Source organism: Anastrepha ludens, chromosome 3, assembly GCF_028408465.1.
Source record: "Anastrepha ludens isolate Willacy chromosome 3, idAnaLude1.1, whole genome shotgun sequence".
NCBI classification, from domain to species: domain Eukaryota; kingdom Metazoa; phylum Arthropoda; class Insecta; order Diptera; family Tephritidae; genus Anastrepha; species Anastrepha ludens.
The window spans coordinates 24,864,833-24,885,416 of NC_071499.1; the positions used below are offsets into that span (position 1 = coordinate 24,864,833).

General features: G+C 41.1%; 3 protein-coding genes across 3 annotated transcripts in view; 2 read left to right on the forward strand and 1 right to left on the reverse strand.

Annotated features, from left to right (window-relative positions):
• Positions 1-303: 303 nt before the first annotated feature.
• Positions 304-6,853, forward strand: LOC128856314 (lipase member I-like). The gene is made up of 5 exons (XM_054091608.1): positions 304-595; positions 689-851; positions 937-1,379; positions 1,449-1,649; positions 6,501-6,853. Exons 1-5 carry the CDS (start codon positions 457-459, stop codon positions 6,719-6,721), a joined length of 1,167 nt encoding a protein of 388 aa, XP_053947583.1. The 5' UTR covers positions 304-456; the 3' UTR covers positions 6,722-6,853.
• A 5,136-nt stretch (positions 6,854-11,989) lies between these two features.
• Positions 11,990-20,584, reverse strand: part of LOC128857190 (putative uncharacterized protein DDB_G0271606) — a 28,033-nt gene continuing 19,438 nt past the window's right edge. Inside the window, exons 2-3 of the mRNA XM_054092828.1 lie at positions 12,390-13,160; positions 11,990-12,315 (exon numbers count right to left, since the gene is read on the reverse strand). Coding sequence (XP_053948803.1) covers positions 12,432-13,160 — 729 coding nt within the window. The 3' untranslated portion in view covers positions 11,990-12,315; positions 12,390-12,431. The remainder of the gene's footprint in view (positions 12,316-12,389; positions 13,161-20,584) is intronic.
• On the forward strand, positions 18,864-19,930 carry LOC128857191 (uncharacterized). The gene is made up of 2 exons (XM_054092829.1): positions 18,864-19,011; positions 19,076-19,930. The coding sequence occupies exons 1-2, from the start codon at positions 18,910-18,912 to the stop codon at positions 19,727-19,729; spliced, it is 756 nt and encodes a 251-aa protein (XP_053948804.1). The 5' UTR covers positions 18,864-18,909; the 3' UTR covers positions 19,730-19,930.

Below are 20,584 nucleotides of genomic sequence, written 5' to 3' on the forward strand. Positions count from 1 at the left end.
GTCTCACAGACCAATTTTTATAAAATTCACCAACACGCCTGTCTAGTGCAAACGCCAAATCAACACTAATATAGAGCTTGCAAGAAAACCGGAAGCTAGCATTAAATTCAACTTTGTAGAGTTTCTGGAAAAACAAAAATTTACGTAAAATCATTTTCTCGGTCTCACAGACCAACGCGCGGGTATAGGAAGGTTAAATAATATCTACCTGCAAGTTGTTACTTACGCCTTCACCTAACTACAAACATATCTACATATGTACTTGTGTGCGTGACACATGCCCATGAAACGCTTAAGGCAACCATTCAATCACATCTCACACCCGAAATCAGTTGTTGAGCTTCAGTGGAAGCGCTGCCACAGGCGCACGCATTTCCTGTTGATTGGCTTAAGGCGCTCAGCGATTTCTTGTAAATACAGACAGCAAAGACGTTAGTTTTTGCTCCACTTGTGGCCATGTCCAATTCGGTGGCTTGCATCTGCAACATCGTACATCCGTGTCGTAACGAAATCGCCGGCACATTCGTTTTGTTCCAATGGATTATAACGGGCATTGCGGCAATCGTCAAGGTTATACGTCCAGTTTGGCTGCTATGTACGTAAATAGATAAATGTGAACTCACACAAATATTCATATAACTGTTAAAATACTGTTAAAAATAAATAATCTCTCCACCCTCGCGCACAGTTGGTGTACGTTCGCATGTGCCGCTGAGAGATGAGGATTACAATAAAACCTGGTTGTACATGGCGAATGGCAATGGTGAGACCGAATTGGCCTATCTCCTAGAACCACCGCCGCAGATCGAACGCAATATGCCGATGTTTGTGCAATTTGAATACTACGGCGGGTGAGTTGTGCACACAAGCACAGAAAAACAAAAATTATTGCCACAAAAAAAAAAACAAATAAAATCGATTTATCTTTTAAACCAGTGCTCATACGCTTACACCCTTTATCAGCAACATCTCAATTGAACCGTTCGCAGCTACAGTCGTTCGCCATCGACACGCCTCCGAGGAATGGGGCGAGCTGCTAGCGCAATTCAAGCCCGAATTGGATACGAAAATGTTGGTGCACGGCTGGAAGTCGAGCAGTCAGAGTCGTTCAATACAATCGATACGCGAAGCCTACACGAAGCATCGCAATGTCAATGTGTTTGCCGTTAATTGGCGCGAGCAAGCGGATAGCATTTATTACTTGAAGCCGGCGCGTTATGCCATCCATGTGGGACGCGCTTTGTCCCGCTTGATTGACTTGCTGGTGGAGGAGCACTATGCGGATGCGCAGCGCATACATTTGATCGGCCACAGTCTGGGTGCGCACATTATGGGTTACGCCGGCTCGTATGCCAGGCACAGAGTGGGCCGTATCACAGGTGTGTGTTTTTGTTCTTTCTGTGCCGCTTTTTTTCCCCTTTTTTACATCTCCAATATTTCTAACGCAGGTCTCGATCCAGCTCGTCCCGCCTTTGAAGACTGCATTGGCCCTGAGAATCATTTGGATGCAACCGACGCAGAGTTCGTTGATGTTATACACAGTTGTGCTGGCGTTTTGGGGTTCAAGAAACCCATTGGTGCGGTGGACTTCTATCCAAATGGCGGACGCGCTCCACAACCGGGCTGCAGTGAGCTGGCAAAGATTTTTAGTGAGTAGAATGTGAAAGATCGAAATTTTGCTAATTAGAGTTCGGATACGGGAAGCTGTATTTTTATATGCATCCATTTCGTTTGCTGATTGCCTCTCAGCGTATGGCTTCTTGTTGATTTTGTAGGAATTCAAGGTCTTTTTTTTTGAAGCCATAGACAAGCTCATCTTATTACACTATACTACAAAATTTAACTATTTTTGGCATACTTGAGGAAATCGATATACGCATGAAGCTAGAAAATCTGCCTTTAAGGTTTTTGCACAAAACGTTATTATTATTTTTTTTTAATATCTGTAAGTTTCAATAAGTGAAGTGTTTAAAAAAAAATCCTATAATTATAAAATGATGCAAGGTATGGAACTATGGATAGCAAATGAAAGTTGACAGAGCACGCAGAACAAAAAATTAAATTATAAAGCACCCTGATATTTATAGGGAAGTCCCTTAATCCCTATATATCCTTGTCCTACACGGCCAGACACTGAGTGTTCAGGATTGAACCCAGAATTCTTAGGCTTTATTTGTGATTTTTCCAGATCAAAGTTTTACGAGTACCAAGGATTACTCCCAGATATTTCATGTCCCCCGATAGCGTAAAGTCGCCGTCCTCTAGTTTAAGGGTCCCTAGACTTAATTTCCTTCTTCGGGTGAAGGGTGCCCCACATGTCTTGTTCGGATTTATCGAAAGTCCTTTCTCCTGACAGCAGTTTTGCGTAATGTCGAGAGCTAGTTGCATACGATCAGTTATGGTAGAGTTAAGTTTGCCTCTAACCATGATGACTAGATCGTCAGCAAAGCCCTAAACTTCGTATCCGAGATCATCGAGAGTCTGTAAGAGCTCGTCAATAAGAAATAGCCAAAGGCGCGGTGATAAAACACCTCCTTGGGGGCATCCTTTGATTTACCTAACACGTAATCTTTTTAGCCCAGTTTCAAAGACGGTTATTCTATTCCTCAGCATATTGCGAACCCACGTTACGATTAGTCCCTCTATTTCCTTCCTAACCATACCTTCCTCAATAGAGCTGAAAAAAAAATATCGAATGTCCGCCTTTTGCCTGCTTTCTGAATGAAAGCTACCCCGCCTTTACTGCAAGTTTTAGGCACTATGCCTAAATACAGGCTTATCTTGAAAATATTTGTGAAAACCGTGCTGTTGTAGACACGTCTGCATATTATCAGCACCTGGTGATTTAAATGGACTGAAGGTGGAGATCGCTCATTTAGTTTTGTTCACTGTAAAGATTGTACGGCCACAGAGAGAGTTTTCTGCTGATGTTCCCAGAGTCGTCACTGTCCTCACCCACACTGAAACAGTCCGGAAAGTGAATGTCCAGCAAAAACTGTCCCATTTCCTTCAAATTCTCCGTAAAACTTTAGTTAGCTTTCTTGAGAGTAGAAAGGCCATTTGAGTGATCTTTGCTGGGCGGCTTTTGAAGTCTAGTAGCCGCTGTTAAACAGTGACAGCTGCGCATGTCACAGAGAATGTGAAGAACCCAATACCCCAATCGTTGACGACGGAATTGTCGTTCGCTACCCGACCATGACGAGGTGAGAATAGCAATAACACGGCTAAAGAACAACAAAGGTAAGGTGCATGCATCAGCTTCTATGCAAAATATGGTCGGATGAAAGGATGCCTGCCGATTGGAATTTAAGTGTGCTCTGCCCAATCCATAAGAAGGGCGATCCTGCAATCTGTGCCAAATACCGCGGGATTAGACTTCTAAATATCGCCTATAAGATTCCAGTGAGCGTATTGTGTGAAAGGCTGAAACCCACAGTCAATCAACTGATTGGATCTTATCAGTGTCGCTTTAGACCTGGAAAGTCTACCGTCGACCAAATATTCACAATATGCCAAATCTTGGAAAAACCCATGAAAGGAGAATCGAGTTCCACCATCTTTTCGTCGATTTCAAAGCTCCATTCGACAGTACGAAAAGGAGTTTCCTGTATGCCGCAATGTCTGAATTTGGTATCCCCGCAAAACTAATACGGCTATGCAAGATGACGTTGCTAAACACCAGCAGCGCCGTCAGAATTGGGAAGGACCTCTCCGAGCCGTTTGATACCAAACGAGGTTTCAGACAGGGTGACTCGCTGTCGTGTGACTTCTTTAACCTGATGTTGGAGAGCATCGTACGAGCCGCAGAACTTAATCGCTCAGGCCCAATTTTTTATAAGACCGTACAATTGTTGGCGTATGCCGATGTTATTGACATCATCGGCCTTAACAACCGCGCTGTTAGTTCTGCCTTCTCCAAACTGGATAAAGAGGCAAAGCGAATGGGTTTGGTGGTGAACGAGGAGAAAACGAGGTACCTCCTGTCTTCAAACAAACAGTCGGCACACTCGCGTATCGGCACCCACGTCACTGTAGACAGTTGTAATTTTGAGGTTGTAACAGACTTCGTTTTATTTTTCCAACGAGAATTTAAATTATTTGTTTTAAATTTATTAAATTAAAATCAAATTTTTTTAACAATTTTTTTTAAGTGCAATATTTTTAATTTTTTTATAAATATTTTGCCAACATAAATTAAACATTTTTTTAACAAATTTAAACTTTTCGGAACAAAAATTAAAGTTTTCGGATAAAATTAATACTTTTTAAATTTTTAAGTATATTTCGTCCTTAAAAATAGAAACAGTTTTTTAATATAAAATAAATTTTAAAAAGAACTTTTTTAATTGTTTTATGAAAATTTTTCCAACCAAAATTAAAATTCTTTTGAAAAAATAAATATTTTTAAACAATTTTTTTAATTGGAATATTTTTAAATGTTTCTTAATATTTTTCCAACATAAATTAATTAACTTTTACATATACAAATTCAAATTTTCCTGAAAAAAATCAATTTGTTTTTGAAAAATATCAAGTTTATTAAATTTGTTTAAGTGTGTTTTAACCAAAAAATGAAAAGAAATTATAAATATATTTTTTTAAGAATAAAAAAATAATATTTTCGTTAAAACAATTTTTTTATATAAAATAAATTTTGCTTTTAATTAGAATTTTTTAAATTTTTTTCTGAATATATTTCAAACAAAATTTAAAGTTATTTAAAAAAATTGAAATGTTGTGAAAAACCTCATACTTTTTAAATTTTTGTAAGTAAGTTTCATCCTAAAAAGTAAAAAAATTATGTTTTCTTAATAAAAAAAAATAAATAAAAAATACTCTTTTTTTAATTTTTTTGAAACAATTTGTTAATATAAAATAAATTTTGCTTTTAATAAGAACTTTTTTATTTTTTTTCTGAATTTTTTTCCTACAAATATTTTCCTAAAATTTAAATGTTTTGAAGAAACTCATAGTTTTCAAATTTTTTTAAGTATTATGTAAATAAAATCAATATTCGCATCTGGTATTAGCTAGTAAAAATGAAATAATTGAATTTTTTTATTCTTAATAGGACTATCAATAAGTTCGTGCGGTTTTTTTTCGAAATTTGAAACTTTATTGACGTAAAATGGTTACAAATTTAATATTCAAAATATTGTCCATCGCTTACTACTACTTTTTCCCATCTTTCTGGCAATTCACGGATTCCCTTTGTGAAAAATTCGGTCGGTTTTGCCGCAATCCACGAATCGATCCATTTTTTGACTTCATCGTAATTACGGAAGTGCTGGTCAGCCAGGCCATGTTGCATCGATCGGAAGAGATAGTAATCGGATGGCGCAGGGTCTGGACTATACGGCGGGTGGGGTAGGACATCCCATTTGAGCGTTTCTAAGTATGTTTTGACCACTTGTGCAACATGTGGCCGAGCATTGTCATGTTGCAAAATAACTTTGTCGTGTCTATCGGCGTATTGCGGCCGTTTTTCTCGCAGTGCTCGGCTCAAACGCATCAATTGTCGTCGGTAGACATCCCCCGTAATCGTTTCATTCGGTTTCAGTAGCTCATAATACACAACACCCAGCTGGTCCCACCAGATACACAGCATAACCTTCAGGCCATGAATATTCTGCGCCGACGTCGATGTTGAAGCATGGCCAGGGTATCCATACGTTGCCCGACGTTTTGGATTGTCGTAATGGACCCACTTTTCATCGCCAGTCACAATTCGATGCAAAAAACCCTTTCTTTTGTGCCGTTGAAGCAGTTGTTCGCATGCCATAAAACGGCGTTCAACGTCTCTTGGCTTCAATTCATACGGCACCCAATGGCCTACCTTTCGGATCATTCCCATGGCTTTTAAACGTTTGGAAATGGTTGATTGATCAACTCCCAAAGTTTTTGCAACCTCTTCTTGCGTTTGAGCCGGATCTTGATCGAGCAATTCCTCCAATTCGGTATCCATGAACTTTGGCGGCGCACCCTCGCGTTCTTCGTCTTCCAAGCCAAAATCACCACTTTTAAAGCGTGCAAACCACTTCTGGCACGTTCGCTCAGATAGAGCATGCTCACCATAAACTTCCACCAAGATACGATGACTTTCGGCTGCTTTTTTCTTCATATTAAAATAATGAAGAAGAATTCCCCGCAAAAACACATTATTTGGCACGAAATTCGACATTTTCAAGTGTGGTAAAAATATTGTTGTTTACGCTTCAAATAAAAAACTTATACTGACGTTTGTGCCTTACGACAGTAGCTCTCCAATGAATGTTTGGAAATGTGGATCGATGGAATAATAATCAAGTTACGCCATCTGTTGTAAAACCGCACGAACTTATTGATAGTCCTATTAACAATTCTTAGCCAGTGTTTAGAAGCGTTTTCTACAATTGCGCCTAGTGACATTTGCCAATTTAATATGAATAATTTTATTAAAATAAAAACGCACACCTTCAAAGCTCTCTCTAAATTTATTGCTGTACTTTCCTCCTTTAAAGCCGGCTGCAGTCACGGCCGCTCCTATGAATATTTTGCCGAGTCCATCAACAGTGACAAGGGTTTCCATGCCAGCGCTTGTAATTCCATGGACGATGTGCGAGCGAAGAATTGTAGCGGCGAACGCATACTGATGGGCGATCCAGTTCCGTTCGACGCACGTGGCGTATATTTTGTGAAAACAGCGGATAAGCCGAGCTTTGCGTTGGGTGCAGAGGAGTAATGGGCGCACAGGACACGCATATGCGTAAATTGAACTGCTTTATACTGACACAAACACACACACACATACATACATATATTTATTTAATATTTGTGTATGGTGATTTTAAATAAAATATTGGCAACAAATGCATGCACGTAAAAATTGAGGAATTTTTGTTACTTCTTTAACAGCAAATGAAACACGTAAAATTCAACAAATTTTAATTGCTTTTTTAGGTTACTTATTTTGAAATACTACTTTTTGTGGTAACCAACGAGACATTTAAAAAGGCCAACTCTAGCACAATCATCCATTAAAATGGAAACTAACAAATGGGCTAAAAGAGATCTCGTGATGACAAAGTTATTTGCTCGTCACGTAACCCGAGTGTTTTGCTCCCACGGAAGCGAACCATCGCAAAGCACTGCTCAAAAAGTAAAAGGTACCCTAGAACACACGCACCACATGGATAAGAAATTCTCGAAAAATGAGGTTAAAGAAGTGATGAAAAAACTTAAAAAAAGCCCTGAATACGACTTTGTAATAGAAGATATACGGAAAGAACTCCTAGAAGAAGGACTGCCTTTCCTTACGTAAATATTCTAGTTACCAATGCATTACCTGGTTTTATTTCCTCTCAATGGAAAGTAGCTCAGGAAAAAGCGCTGAACAAATCAATTCATATCGGCCCATCAGCCCATTGCCTCTAAAGTAATGGAATCCCTTTTCCTCGAAACAATAATGCCAATAATTGAAGAACGAAATATAATCCCAAATCACTAATTCGGTTTCAGAAAAAAACACATTACCATCGAATAAGCCCATAGACTCAGACACCCATAAACAGAATACACAAAGCATTTGAACAAACAAAAAATTGTGCATGGCGGCTTTTCTCAATATATATAAAGCCTTTGACCGCGTTTGATATGATGGCTTACTCTATGAAATAAGAGACACTCTACCAATAAATTAACACATATTTATTATTTCCTACCTCGAACAAAAAACTAAGATGAACTGTGGTGTGGGAGCTGGCTTCCATTCGGAGCTAGACTTCAATTAGACTTCCTGACTATGCCAGCGTGTTCCAGGCAGAACCTTTAGCGACCAAAGAAGCATGCAAATCACTAAAACTCTACAAGGAAGTTGGTGCAAAAGTAGCTATCTTTTCAGACGGTCAAGAAGCTATCAACATACGAGATAATTAGATAGCGGATGAGCTAGCAAGAAAAGGTTCGACACTAGACATAGCAGATGCGGTGGCAGTCTTCACCCCACAGAGCAAAATAAAAGCATCCATTACTTCACACTATCATCCTTTAGCCGAAAGAAGATGGAAAGCAACTAACTACATACATACATGTATTACAACAAAAACACATGGCCATCGTACAAAATCCAAAGGACGAATGATCTGTTAGGATGTTCTCGGCCAAACATTTCACGCATCACTGAAACCCTTACAAGCCATTGGAAAGTAGGGGATCATGCAGCTAGACTCAGCATCCCTTTCAGTCCCATCTCCAGAAGCTGTCAAGCGGAAGGGAAAGTAAAGTATGTTCCACTACTTATGTGAATGTCCAGCGCTAGCTACGGCACGACTACGCCCCTTCGGTAAGCCTTTTTTACAGCAAATTAATGGGTCTCAGACATCGAGATAAAGAATTTGCTGCTTTACTTGGACCTCACTAAATGGATCTGACTTAGAACAAAAAACAAAAAAAGGGCATCATCACACGAGGACAGTGGTAGTAAAACGGTGCTGGTCAGTAATTAGGATTATTTCAGTGGAAATACTCAACCACTTCAACAACAACAACAACAAAAACAACCTCGAAAAGCGATATTTCTTTGTCAAGCAAGGCGAAGAACAGTCTGAACTATTGGAAAGTTCAGCTGGTGTACCGCAAGGCAGTGTTATGAGCCCCATCCTGTACTCGCTATACGCATCCGATCTACCAGCTTCTTATGAAACAATAGTTGGAACGTTCGCAGATCACACTGCAGTACTCTCTGGGGACTCCCATCACATGTGGCCTCCCAGAAGCTACAGAAAGGACTTGATAAAATAACTCATTGATTGAAAGAGTGGCGCTTCAGGCCAAACGAGGTAAAATCTTCCCAAGTCACTTTTACACTAAACCGAAAAACCCGTTAGCTCAATAATACAATCATCCCCCAACTAACGTCATTAACGTCGTCTCGGCATGCATTCTGATAGCAAACTTACTTGGAAAACCTATATTTTCAACAAACGGAAGGCTATAGAAATAAAACTCAGAAGCCTTAATTGGTTACTACATCGAAATTCCCTAGTGTCTCTCGAAAGTAAGCCCTCATTTTACTCAGTTATCTTGAAAGCGATATGGGCATACGGCATTCAACTTTGGGGCACTGCAGCTAACTTTAGCATCGAAATACTTCAAAGATTCCAATCGGAAGCACTCAAAATGATCTCAAACGTTCCCTGGTGGAAGAAAACTCATGGATCTTGCAAATAAATCGTCGTGATTTCAAACCACCCACAACAACTGGAGAAATAAAAAAATATGCCACATCACACAACACACGACTCCAACCACCCTCGTTACAGAAATAATTGTAAATCCCATAGTCTTCACCAGACTCAAGGTAAAATCAACAGAATACCTCACCTTCTTCTTCTTTCATAGCGTTACTACGTGAGGTGCATCAAAGCTTTCTTCAAAATGTTCCACCAAAGCGGTCTATCTTGAGCTGTTGCTTCGTAGTTACGTATACCCAGCTTCATAAGATCGTGTTCCACTGCGTCTATCCAACGGTTTCTCGGTCTACCTTTGGCCTTCACGCCAATTAGCTTTCCTGTCAAGGCTTTCTTCACGGTACAGTCGCAGGCATATGGATCACATGACCTAGCCATCTCATGCGCTGCGCTTTAATAAAACGTACAGATGTCTCGTTCTGAGTTAGATTGTTCACTTCAGAGTTCAATCGAATTCTGTAGGTACCATCCATCATCCATTCTTATTAGGCAATCTGTGCGCAGTCATCAACCTTAAGAGTCCATACCTCACAACCATACGTTAGGATTGGTCGAATAAGGGTCTTGTACATAGTGAACTTTCTAACTTTAGACAAAAGTCGCGCCTTGAACAAATAAAGGTGGGCGTAATATGCCGCTACATGCGAACATAACTCCTAGGTACTTAAAATGCTGCACAAGTATAGACTCCCATATGGAAATTTTGCATCTGTGCAGGCCGCCTCGATTTCAACAGATATTTGGTTTTGCCCTCTTTTACAGCGTAAGCACATATTTGGGTTGTTTTAGTTATCAAGGTACCACCTTTGATGACTTCCCTTACGACAAAATTCAGCATCAAATTGAGTGTGACCGTTGATAAGGCATCACCTTGTTTTACACCTGATTCAATTGAGAACGACTCTGTGAGCTTCCCTTGGACGATCACTTTTGCTTGTGTATTTGTGAGCGTTGCGTTAACGAGGCAGGTATTCCAAGAATAAGCAGTATGTGCTGGATCCTATCTCTTTCAAAATTGCAGAAGGCTTCTTTGAAATCAACGAATAGGCAGTGAATATCTAGTCCGTATTCATAGTGTTTTTCAAACATTTGGCGAAGAACAAAACATTTTTCGACTGTAGACTGGCCTCTACGAAATCCGCATTGGTAGTCTTCAATTATTCTTTCGGCATATTCGTTGATTCGTTCACAGAGACCATTTGTGAAGAGCTTGTAGGCCATGTTAACTAGTGAAAATCTTGCTTAATGCTAAAGGAACACATCGCAATAAAGAAATGGATTAAGAAAAAAAAAACTTCAAATATATGTATGAAAATATGAAAAATTGTTACAACCGTTGTTAGATATCTGGTGGCGATTCTGCTCCAATTATTAGTACGCGTCTGGATGCTTAATTCCAAGTACTTAGGGTCCATACTAAAGTTCTTTAACAGCATCAAAGGGCAATTTATATGTAAGTTCTTGAAAGCGGCACAAGGAATCTGAAGGTCACATTGTTCCATCTCCAACAGTTATAATAAGAATAACTGGGCCCGCTTCACATACGAGAGAGACGACCGGCGAAAATTTTAAATATCAGCCCAATCCGCCAAGCGGAAAAGGCACACAGGTAACAAGTAGAAGAAGCCGGACTTTGGTTAAATTCTATTGTATCTACTTCCTAAAAACCTCTAACCTTCTTCCTGATTGGCGCGATAACCGCTTACGCGATTTTAGTCGACTTTAACAAAGCGTGCCAGTCATTTCTTTTTGATGCTAACCGACGCCAGTTGGAAACACCAAGTCCATCTCCGCCTGATCTTTTGAACGCAGAGAAGGGCTTCTTCTTCCTCTACTACCACTAGCTGGTACCGCATCGAATGCTTTCAGAGCCGAAGGGTTTGTAACCATTCGGACGACATGACTCAGCATACGAAGCCGCTGGATCTGTATTCGCTGCGCTGGGTCGTTGTCGTCCTAAAGCTCATACAGCTTTTTGTTCCGTCTTCTGCGATACTCGCCACCACCAACGTGCAAAGGTCCAAAAATCTTATGCAGAGTCTTTCTCTCAAACATCCAAGGGACGCTTCATCGGATGTTGTCATCGGCCAAGCTTCTGCGTCATACATTAGGACGCGCATGAGGGCAGCCTTGTAGAGTGTTATTTTCGTGCGTCGAGAGAGGACTTTACTACTCAATTTAGCCTACTTAGTCCGAAGAATAGTAGTACTCGTTGGCGAGCGATATTCTCCGTTGGTTTCATGGGCTGACATTGTTTTCGGCTTTAATGTTGGTTCTTTGCTAAACTAAGTATCGTGCAACTTCGAAATCATAACTGTCAACAGTGACGTGGGTGCCGATATGCGCGTGCACCGACTGTTTGTTGATGACAGGAGGTACTTCGTTTTGTGCTCGTTCACCACCAGACCCATTCGCTTTGCTTCTTTATTCAGCTTAGAAAAGGCAAAAGCTGGCTGTTAAAGCTGATGTTTTCAATGTCGTCGGCATACGCCATCAACTTTACGCTGTTATAAAAAATTGTGCCAGAGCCTTTTAAGTTCTGCGGCTCACGTGATCTTATCCAGCATCAGTTTCTGGAAGTCACACGGCTGCGGACTACACTGTCTGAAATTCGTTTGGTATCAAACAGCTCAATTGCGCGAACAAAATTAGGCAAGCGGCAGACTTAAAGACATTCCCAACTCACTTACAGATTCACAAATTCCCATCCCACTTCATTTATTTGAATGTTCGCCCAAAGCAAAAATCACAAATAGGTTTTTAAATTCATATGCATTTGTTACTTTATTAGAGGAATTTGTTCAACAGTCAAAGATTTTCCAATCGCACATTTAAAATTTTTTTACTAGCCGTATAATATAAATTAAAAAAGGTAACTTAAATTTAGATGACTGTTGCTATAAATACAAAATTGATTCGAAAAATTAATCGATTTTTTTTTGGCGCCCCTCAAAGTCTCAAAGCCTCAAAGTGCTTCGCAGCATTTTGCCGTGGCAGCCACCCTTGAAGAAGATTAAATTTTTTGCCAAAAATTCGAGGAACATATTTACCTAAAAAGCTGAGCAGGCAATTCAAGCCCTCGTTCGTCCTGTAACCGATTAGTGCAATTTTTGTTTAGTTTTATATTTTTCTATAAATATTTTATGTCCGCTCACAACTCACATCAGTCCGTCACTGTGCAGCACAGTCGCTGGCGCGGCGACCTTAGAAATTATACTGCAGATTGCCGCTGGAGAATTTGACGTGCGACACTTTGTCCGACGGCGAATATTGCACGCCAAGCAACTTCTCGGTGGTGGTGCTGCCGATGGTGGACGGAATGGGCGTGGTACTCAGACCGTTGTTGGCGGCGAGGGTGGCAGCAGTTGGCGCATTGCCGAATTGACGCTCAGCCTGTTGTTGTTGGCGCTGCATGTAGTTGGCATAGTCGGCAGTGGTGTAAATGGGGCTGGTCTGCTGATTGGCGCTAGCAGGGAAGGCGGCCGCTGTTGGACGATTTTGGTTGTAGAGTTGGCGCAGCAGTTGTTGTTGGTATTCCTGTTGGTTCACATATTGTTGCTGCTGCTGCTGCTGTTGTTGCTGCAATTGTTGTTGCTGTTGTTGCTGCAATTGTTGTTGTTGCTGCTGTTGCTGGTACGCCAGGTAAGCGGCTTGCAGTTGGTCCACTTGATTTGACTGCGCGGCCTTTGGCGCCGCGTAGCTCTGCGGCTGCTGTTGCTGCTGCAACAACTGTTGTTGCTCCAATTGTTCTTGCAATTGCTGCTGTTGTTGGATTTGTTGCAGCGTTTGCGCGTAATGCTGTTGAGCGACCTGCTGGCCGGTGTAAGTGGGCGTTGACTGAGTCGAGTATTGCGGCGTGTAGGGGTACGATTGCTGTGGATATTGGAGCGCCTGTTGGTAGGGCGATTGGGTGCCGGCAGCGGCGTTGGAGTACTGCAAAGAGAGATGGAACAAAAGAAAATCATTATAAAGTTGTTATTACATATAAAAATTTTGAAAGTAAGGGTGTGTGTGTGTGTGGCCAAACACAATTTTCACAGTTTGGCTGGAAAATTGACGCTACTGGTCGCTCACCTCGGACATATGCATCTCTAGCGTTGGCAAAAGGAACTTTATTGTTGTTGTAGAAGAGCGTTTGTTTTTATTATTTTATTTTTATCGTTTTTTTTTCTATTTTCGATGAAACTTATGATTTTGCACACAGACCTTTTTAAGCGGCTTTTTATTTGTATTGAACATTTATTGAACGAAACAGAAATAGAAATAAAAAGCAAAGTAAAGTTTTCGCTTTGTCTGTAAGACATTAAAGTTTTTGTGAGAATTTTTATTTTTTTTGAAAAGTGAAAGTGTTTGTTTGACGTTAGCGGGAGCGAGCGCACGTGGCGCTTAAGGGTCATTTAAATTGATTTTATGTATTGGCATTGAACTGTAGAGGTCGTGGGCACTTATTACAGTTCGACTATTGGCATATGCACACACATTAGGGTGTGCCTTAAAAAATCAAGTGAAGGATGTTTTTCAGTCTCCTCCCTTAAAACGATAAAACAACTTTCAAAGATAACTTTAACATTTAAATTTTGGCCTCGATTGGAGACGGTTAAGGCGTCTCGCACAGTGGCGAAAGTTTAGATTTATCGGTGGAGACTTGCAATGTACTTTATTTCGTTTTAATTGAATTTATTTTAAAACAACTATTAAAAAGTAACTATGTAAATAGCGGAATTTTTCTATTAATTAAGAAACGTATTGTTTTCATTGATTATTTTGGACTTTTTTTCTGATTGGTGCGATAACCGCTTGCACGATTTTGTTCGAGCTTATCAAAGCGTGACAGTCATTTCTTTTTCGTGCTAATCGGCGCCAGTTGGACCCACTAAGCAGAGCCAAATCCTTCTCCACCTCATCTTTCTGCTAACACTAGTTGATACCGTAAGGATTGCTTTAGAGCCGTCATGTTTGTATCCATTCGAACGACATGACCCAGCAGCCAACGTAGCCGCTGGATCTTTAATCGCTGCGCTATGTCTATGTCGTCCTAAAGCTCATACAGCTCATCGGATGTTGCCATCGCCCAAGCTTCTGCGCCATGCGTTAGGACGAGCGTGATGAGAGCCTTATAAAGTGTTAATTTTGCTCATCGAGAAATGACTTTACTACTCAATTGCCTACTTAGTCCAAAGTAGTATTAGTTGGCTAGCGAGATTCTCCGTTGGATTCCAAGCCTGACATTGTTTTCGGTTTTAATGCTGGTTTCAAATTTAAAAACGTATTGTTTTCTTCGGATATTTTGGACTCCTTCTTTCTGACAGCTCGCTAGCTAGACCAACAACAATGTTCTGTAGGTTTGATTGTCAAAGCAAAGTATTGAGAAACTAGAATACAAATAATGAATTCGCCTTGTTTCATCCTGAGCTGACAGCCACATGGACACGGCGAAAGAAAAAACCAAACAACTCAGCTGATTTACCAACACCACCTTTAATAGATTCGCCATGAATTGGCACTGCTGTGAAGTACTCAAATAAGTAGGGGGCGCTCTCACATAAAAAGAGAGAGTTTTGCATCTCATAATTCATAGGTTTTTGATCAGTGAAGCAATTCTATTAAAATTTTGAAAACAATGCGGATTTCGTTTCAGGTTTCGTAGTTAAGTTTTTATGTAATTTGATAATTTTTTATTAAAATAATAATCACTTAATTTCAGAGCCCTCTAAGAACAATAAATGCTGTCGACAAAAACGACGAAAACGGCCCAAATCATCAGCTTAACGAAAGCCAAAGAAATTACTTTCTAAGAGTACTTCTATAATAAAAAAATTTTAAATTATAAGGATGAGAAATGAGGAGCTTTTTCATGGCAGAAATACACTCGCAGGTTTGCCGTTGACTACCGAGGGGCGACCGCTATTAGAAAAATGTTTTTCTTAATTTTGGAGTTTTCACCGAGATTCGAAGCAACGTTCTCTCTGTGAATTCCGAATGGTAATCACGCACCAACCCATTCGGCTACGGCGGCCGCCGGAATAACATTAAGACGCACACCACAAATAGGAGGAGGAGCTCGGCCAAACACCCAAAAAGGGTGTACGCGTCAATTATATATATATAAGGATGAGAAATAAATAACTAAAAGAAGACAAAAAATAAAAATAAAGAAACATTAATAAATGTTAATTGATATCATTTAAGCAGGCTTACGTTGTATTCCCAATTATTAATAGCTATGCTTCCCTGGCATGTGAGCGAGGTGTAATGCAGAGGTGGCGATTAGCCCTCCGCATGTATTTTGCTATCTACATTTAATGAGACTGTAGCGATGGCCTACTAACGAGGGCAATGCAATGGCAAATACGTGTGTAGAAAGGGTGGAAAAACACGCGGGGTCGATTGGGCTGGGACTAATGGTGCATAACAAGTGGTTGAGGATTTGTCAGTTCATGATCGGTATCTGGCACTGGAGGTTTGTTACAGCCCACATTTTGCTTTTACCTACTATTCAATGCATATTTTTTATTTTGTTTTATTTTTTCATTTTCTATTTTCCTTTCAATAACTAATTTTTGATATCCATTTAAGGTGTACATTTCATTGAAGGTTTATATATCTTTATATTTTTGCAGCGCAGAAACTTTTCTTTCCAGGGCATAAAAAAACCCTTTTTTTAAGGAAACGATATGTAAGCTGACACCACGCCAGGCTAAGCCCTGATTATCTTCCTATGTGACCGTTTTCGGGACGAGCGTCAAACACTGGAGGTGCTACTTGGACTCCCGTTACAGGTGAACAATCTGATACCTGCCATGTGTGCATCAATCAATAAGAAGAATGCTGTTAAGACATATTCAGCAAAAATAATGCAGTACCTCCGATATGTAGAGTGGGCGGCTGAAGAGTAGGAACTCTTGAGTAAGGAGGCACTAACTGTTTACCTTACGACGATATCAGACGGGAACAAGTTGGTACTAACAAATTGGATATCGCATTCTTCCGATAGGTAGGTAGGTAGGTAAAATGGCAAAGGTGCCACAGGCACACTTCAAGTAGCACTTAAGAGCCGTTTTGATACCATAGTGTGGACCATTACCTGTGCAAAGAAACATTTTTGGGAAGAGTAAACCTTCTACAGCCATCCAGTGCTGTTGATGTAGTGGGGGAGAGAAAAGGAATATAGGCTGGAAAATTTCTTCAAGTCATCCCCAAAGGCCATGCTAATGAATTTCAAGCGCCTAGCCGCCAGAGCTGGACATTTGCAGAGAAAGTGTTCAACAGTCTCTTTCTCTGCACGACCCCTACAGCTTCTACAATAGGAGTTGTACCGAATTCCAAACTTCTCCGCATGAGTGCCGATCACCCAGTGACCAGTGTTCACCGCAATGAGTTTGGAAATTGAATGGCGGGGGATTCCCATCACCTTAAGCGTTCTGTTTCTATCGTATTAAGGCCATAGTGCTTTTGAAATAGCACACGATGAGACAGACCTCCATCTGTCTTGCGCTTTTCTTAGAAAGAAGTTGTGTAGTTTCCCTTTAACAACGGTCAAGGGGGCACCGATGTCTGAGAGGGGGTCAGCTGAAACCGGTTCTGTCGACTCCTTCCTGGCAAGCTCGTCGGAAATTTTATTTTTCTTTCTATTCCTGTGCCCAGGAACCCAGATAAGGGAAATACTTCCTGTACGTTCGAGACGTTTGAGTTCCTCCTTGCAGGAGTTCACCAGAAGAGAGCTGCAATACGGCGACGACAGGGCCTTGATCGCAGCTTGACTATCGGAAAAAATATGAATGTCTCCCTCCCAACAGCGATCCCGAATCATTTTACATGCCTGCAGGATCGGCAAGACCTCTGCTTGAAAAACGCTGCTTGTTTCTGGCAGTTTAAAGGAGACCTAAATGCTGGCTGATTTAGAGAAAACCCCCGCTCCCACTCCAGATTCCATCTTGGATCCGTCAGTGAAAACAAAGGTACTTTTATCCGTACCGACTCTCCCCTCTTTCCAATCTTGCCTGCTCGGAAAGATAGCCTTAGCACAACCCTCAAAACCCAGTTTGCGGATGCAGAGATCAGTGCGAAGTACAGAGAAGGAAGGGGGGATCTGCTTCAAGAAGCTACTATGTCCTACAGGAAGTTGCCTCCAGAGGCCAATCTCCGTCAATCTAATAGCGCTCTGAGCAGCAATGAATTTAACTTGCAGATCCACGGAAAGTAAATGCAGAATGACTTTGAGGGCAGCACCAGTGATGGCCACACACGCAGTTCTCTGCACTCTCTCTAGCTCAGTGGTGTTGTAGCCCTTCTGAAGAGCTACCCACCAAACTAGGCAACCATATGTTAAAATTGGCAGAACCACTAAGTTGCACATCCAAAGTACGACACGTGGTCTGAGACCCCATTTTTGCTGAACATAGATTTACAGGCGTAGAAGGCTACACTGGCCTTCTTAACTCAATTTTCTATGTGCAGCTTCCAGTGGAGCTTGGGGTCAAGCATTACACCAAGATACTTGACTTCCGATGCGAGTGTAAGACGCTGGTTGTTTAGTTGAGTTGACTCTGAGATCGCAACTGGCAGCCCAACTACTGAGTGTGGCCAGTGTACCTTCCAAGGGTCCTGAGACCATTAGGACCAAGTCATCGGCTTATACTACCACCTTCACCACACCCCTGTTTAAGAGAGTTAAAGCTTCATCAATAGCTACTAGCCAAAGGAGAGGCGAGAGGACGCCGCCCTGTGGTGTACCTCTATGAAAAAAAGGCGTAATCATCCTAAGTACAACAGAGAATGCTTACTGGCTTTACAGATTGCGCAGCTGTACAGGCTCAGGCTATGGTTGACCGACTCCTTTCGTTTTCAAATGCAATGTCAGAGCGAGGAGAAAAAGTAAACATCTCGACTTGGTTGGTCTCGAAGAAAAACATGCACGCTCAGCCTAACCCAGCTCCATACTAAATTTATTAAGGGAACTTGGTGTCAATGAGGTACTGTCAGAGTAGAGTGTGTATAGAGCACGAAAGGCCTTAAGGTCGAAGTGCAAACCTCACTTTTTTCATTTCATTTCACTCATTTCATTTCAACTCATCTAAGCTCTTCCAGGCTGTCCGATGCATTGGAATAGCAAAGTTTAAACAAATCTAGTTGCTGGACCCTCCATGTGGAAGTGTGAGACAGCCAATAGGAGTACAATCAAAAAATATCTTGCAACGGAATTGTGTAACTCAAATTTGCATGACAAATGCGCTGATTATATGCAGATATATTAAAAACATTGTTGACATTTCGAATAAAAGGCAAAATTAAAGCGAAAGCATTTTTTATCTACTGTAAATATTTTATTTGCATTATGTAAAGGCGCTGCAGATAAATATTGTGGTGTTGAAGCGCGAGTGTTAATTCTTTGAATTGTTGCGTGTCAGACACAATCGGACACTCGGCTTCAGATCAGCAATTAACTAAAGCAGAAGAGATGAAGCGATAACATTTGACACCGGCTCCACAGCGCCCGAAGCCGATGTGCACAAAGAAATGCACGCAAATTTAATTGCGCTTTGAGTAAAAAATATATTAAACAAAAACGAATTGTAAGTCACAAACTTTAAATTCATAAATAAATGTAACAAACATCAGTCGGACTGGAGCAGCCAGGGTGCGTTAATGCAAAAGGATTCTGTGCTCGAAAAGCCATTTCAAAATGAATGAAAAACGCGCGATGTGTCTACGAAGCAACATTACACGCATTTGCATATGGAGCTGTTTGGCACAATTATCGGCAGCAGCACCAAGCCAGCAAGAAGTAAGCGCAGGATAATCAAAGGATAATTACATTTAACTACTAAAATGCAACTTCTCGTTAACAGGATTTCTTCGATCAAGCCGCAGCTAGCGCTTTAGGTGTAGCCATGCAAGTGGCGGAATTCTTTCAGAATGGCGCAGCACTGCGCAAGAATTTAGACTTTCAGCTGCCGGGTGTGGGCATGCATTCGAAGACGGAGTTCGGAATGGGCGAAGCAATCATACGACGCAGCGACAGTAGCGAAGAGGATTCGGATGAGTATCGGCGTAAACGATCGGCCGATAGCGACGAGTTGTCAGCTGGGCCAAGAACATCATTCATGCAAATTATGCGCAAAGTAAATGCGCCATGTCATGCTGGTGGCGGTGCCACGGATGGTGGGGGCGCAAACGGCGACGGTGATGAAATCATCGACGAAGCACGTCGGCGTATGGCACGAATGAGAGCACGCAAGGCGGCAGCCGCCAAGAAAGCAAAAAAGAGTACCAATTCAAAGACAAAAAGTGGCAGACGTCGTCGTCGCCGACGCCAAACAGAAATTGACGATTTGGTGGACGTAGACGAGAGTGAGCGCGCCGAGTTGGAGAACGCATTTCGGACGCATATGCAGCAATTCACTGAGCAGATTAATCGGGTGTATGAAAATATTGCAGCTACAGTGATGGACTTGATGAAGCGGATGGATGAGAGCTTCAACGCGGATGATGATGGCGAGTAGGGGAATTTCGTAGGGAAATGTAACGATGTAGGAGCAGGATGGTGGCTAGGAGTATTGAACATACCGTAAATGCATACAAACGCATAAAATTACTTGGTCTCAAAGCTAACTCGCATATTATATATTAGTAGGAAATATTATAGTAGGAAAATGCACATTTAAAAATATTACAAAAACAAACTTAGTAAAATATATAAATAAATAAGGAGGCTAGAAGTATTTTTACCGTGTTGTTATTGTAAAGGGTGGTTAAATTTCAAGGGCCGATCTTGAATGTAAACCACACCTAAACGTCAAGTGTTTTTCTGCATTTCATTTGACATTTTTCAACTTCAAACTAAATCAATTTCAACTATGGAAAGATACACAATCGAGCAACGCGTTAAAGTTATTCAGGCTTATTATGAAAACGGGCGTTCAAATCAAAATGCATATCGCGCATTTCGTGATTTTTTTTCACCTCAGTGGATTCGTCAATAAGCAGAATTGCCGCATTTGAGCGAATGATAATCTAAGAGTGATTGCCGAAAAACCAATGCACCCACAAAGAGTGACTGTTTGGTGCGGTTTGTGGGCCGGCGGCATCAGTGGGCCGTATTTTATACAAAATGAGACCGCTCAGACAGTTACTGTGAACAGTGTTCGCTATCTTGAGATGATAACGAACAGCTACCGAAACAATGGCGCTTTTGCACGAAAACTTTAATGGCTGAATAATCTCACGTCGCGGCGATGTCAATTGGCCGCCAAGATCATGAGATTTGACACCGTTGGACTTCTTTCTTTGGGGTTATTTGAAAGAAAAGGTGTACCGCAATAAGCCAGCAACAATTCAAGAGCTAAAAGATGAGATGA

Coding starts and splice junctions, on each gene's coding strand:
- LOC128857191 (XM_054092829.1), top strand. CDS start 18,910: ATGAATGAAAAACGCGCGATGTGTCTACGAAGCAACATTACACGCATT. Junction 19,012..19,075: donor CAGCACCAAGCCAGCAAGAA/GTAAGCGCAGGA, acceptor TCTCGTTAACAG/GATTTCTTCGATCAAGCCGC.
- LOC128856314 (XM_054091608.1), top strand. CDS start 457: ATGTCCAATTCGGTGGCTTGCATCTGCAACATCGTACATCCGTGTCGT. Junction 1,380..1,448: donor CAGAGTGGGCCGTATCACAG/GTGTGTGTTTTT, acceptor TTTCTAACGCAG/GTCTCGATCCAGCTCGTCCC. Junction 1,650..6,500: donor TGAGCTGGCAAAGATTTTTA/GTGAGTAGAATG, acceptor CCTCCTTTAAAG/CCGGCTGCAGTCACGGCCGC.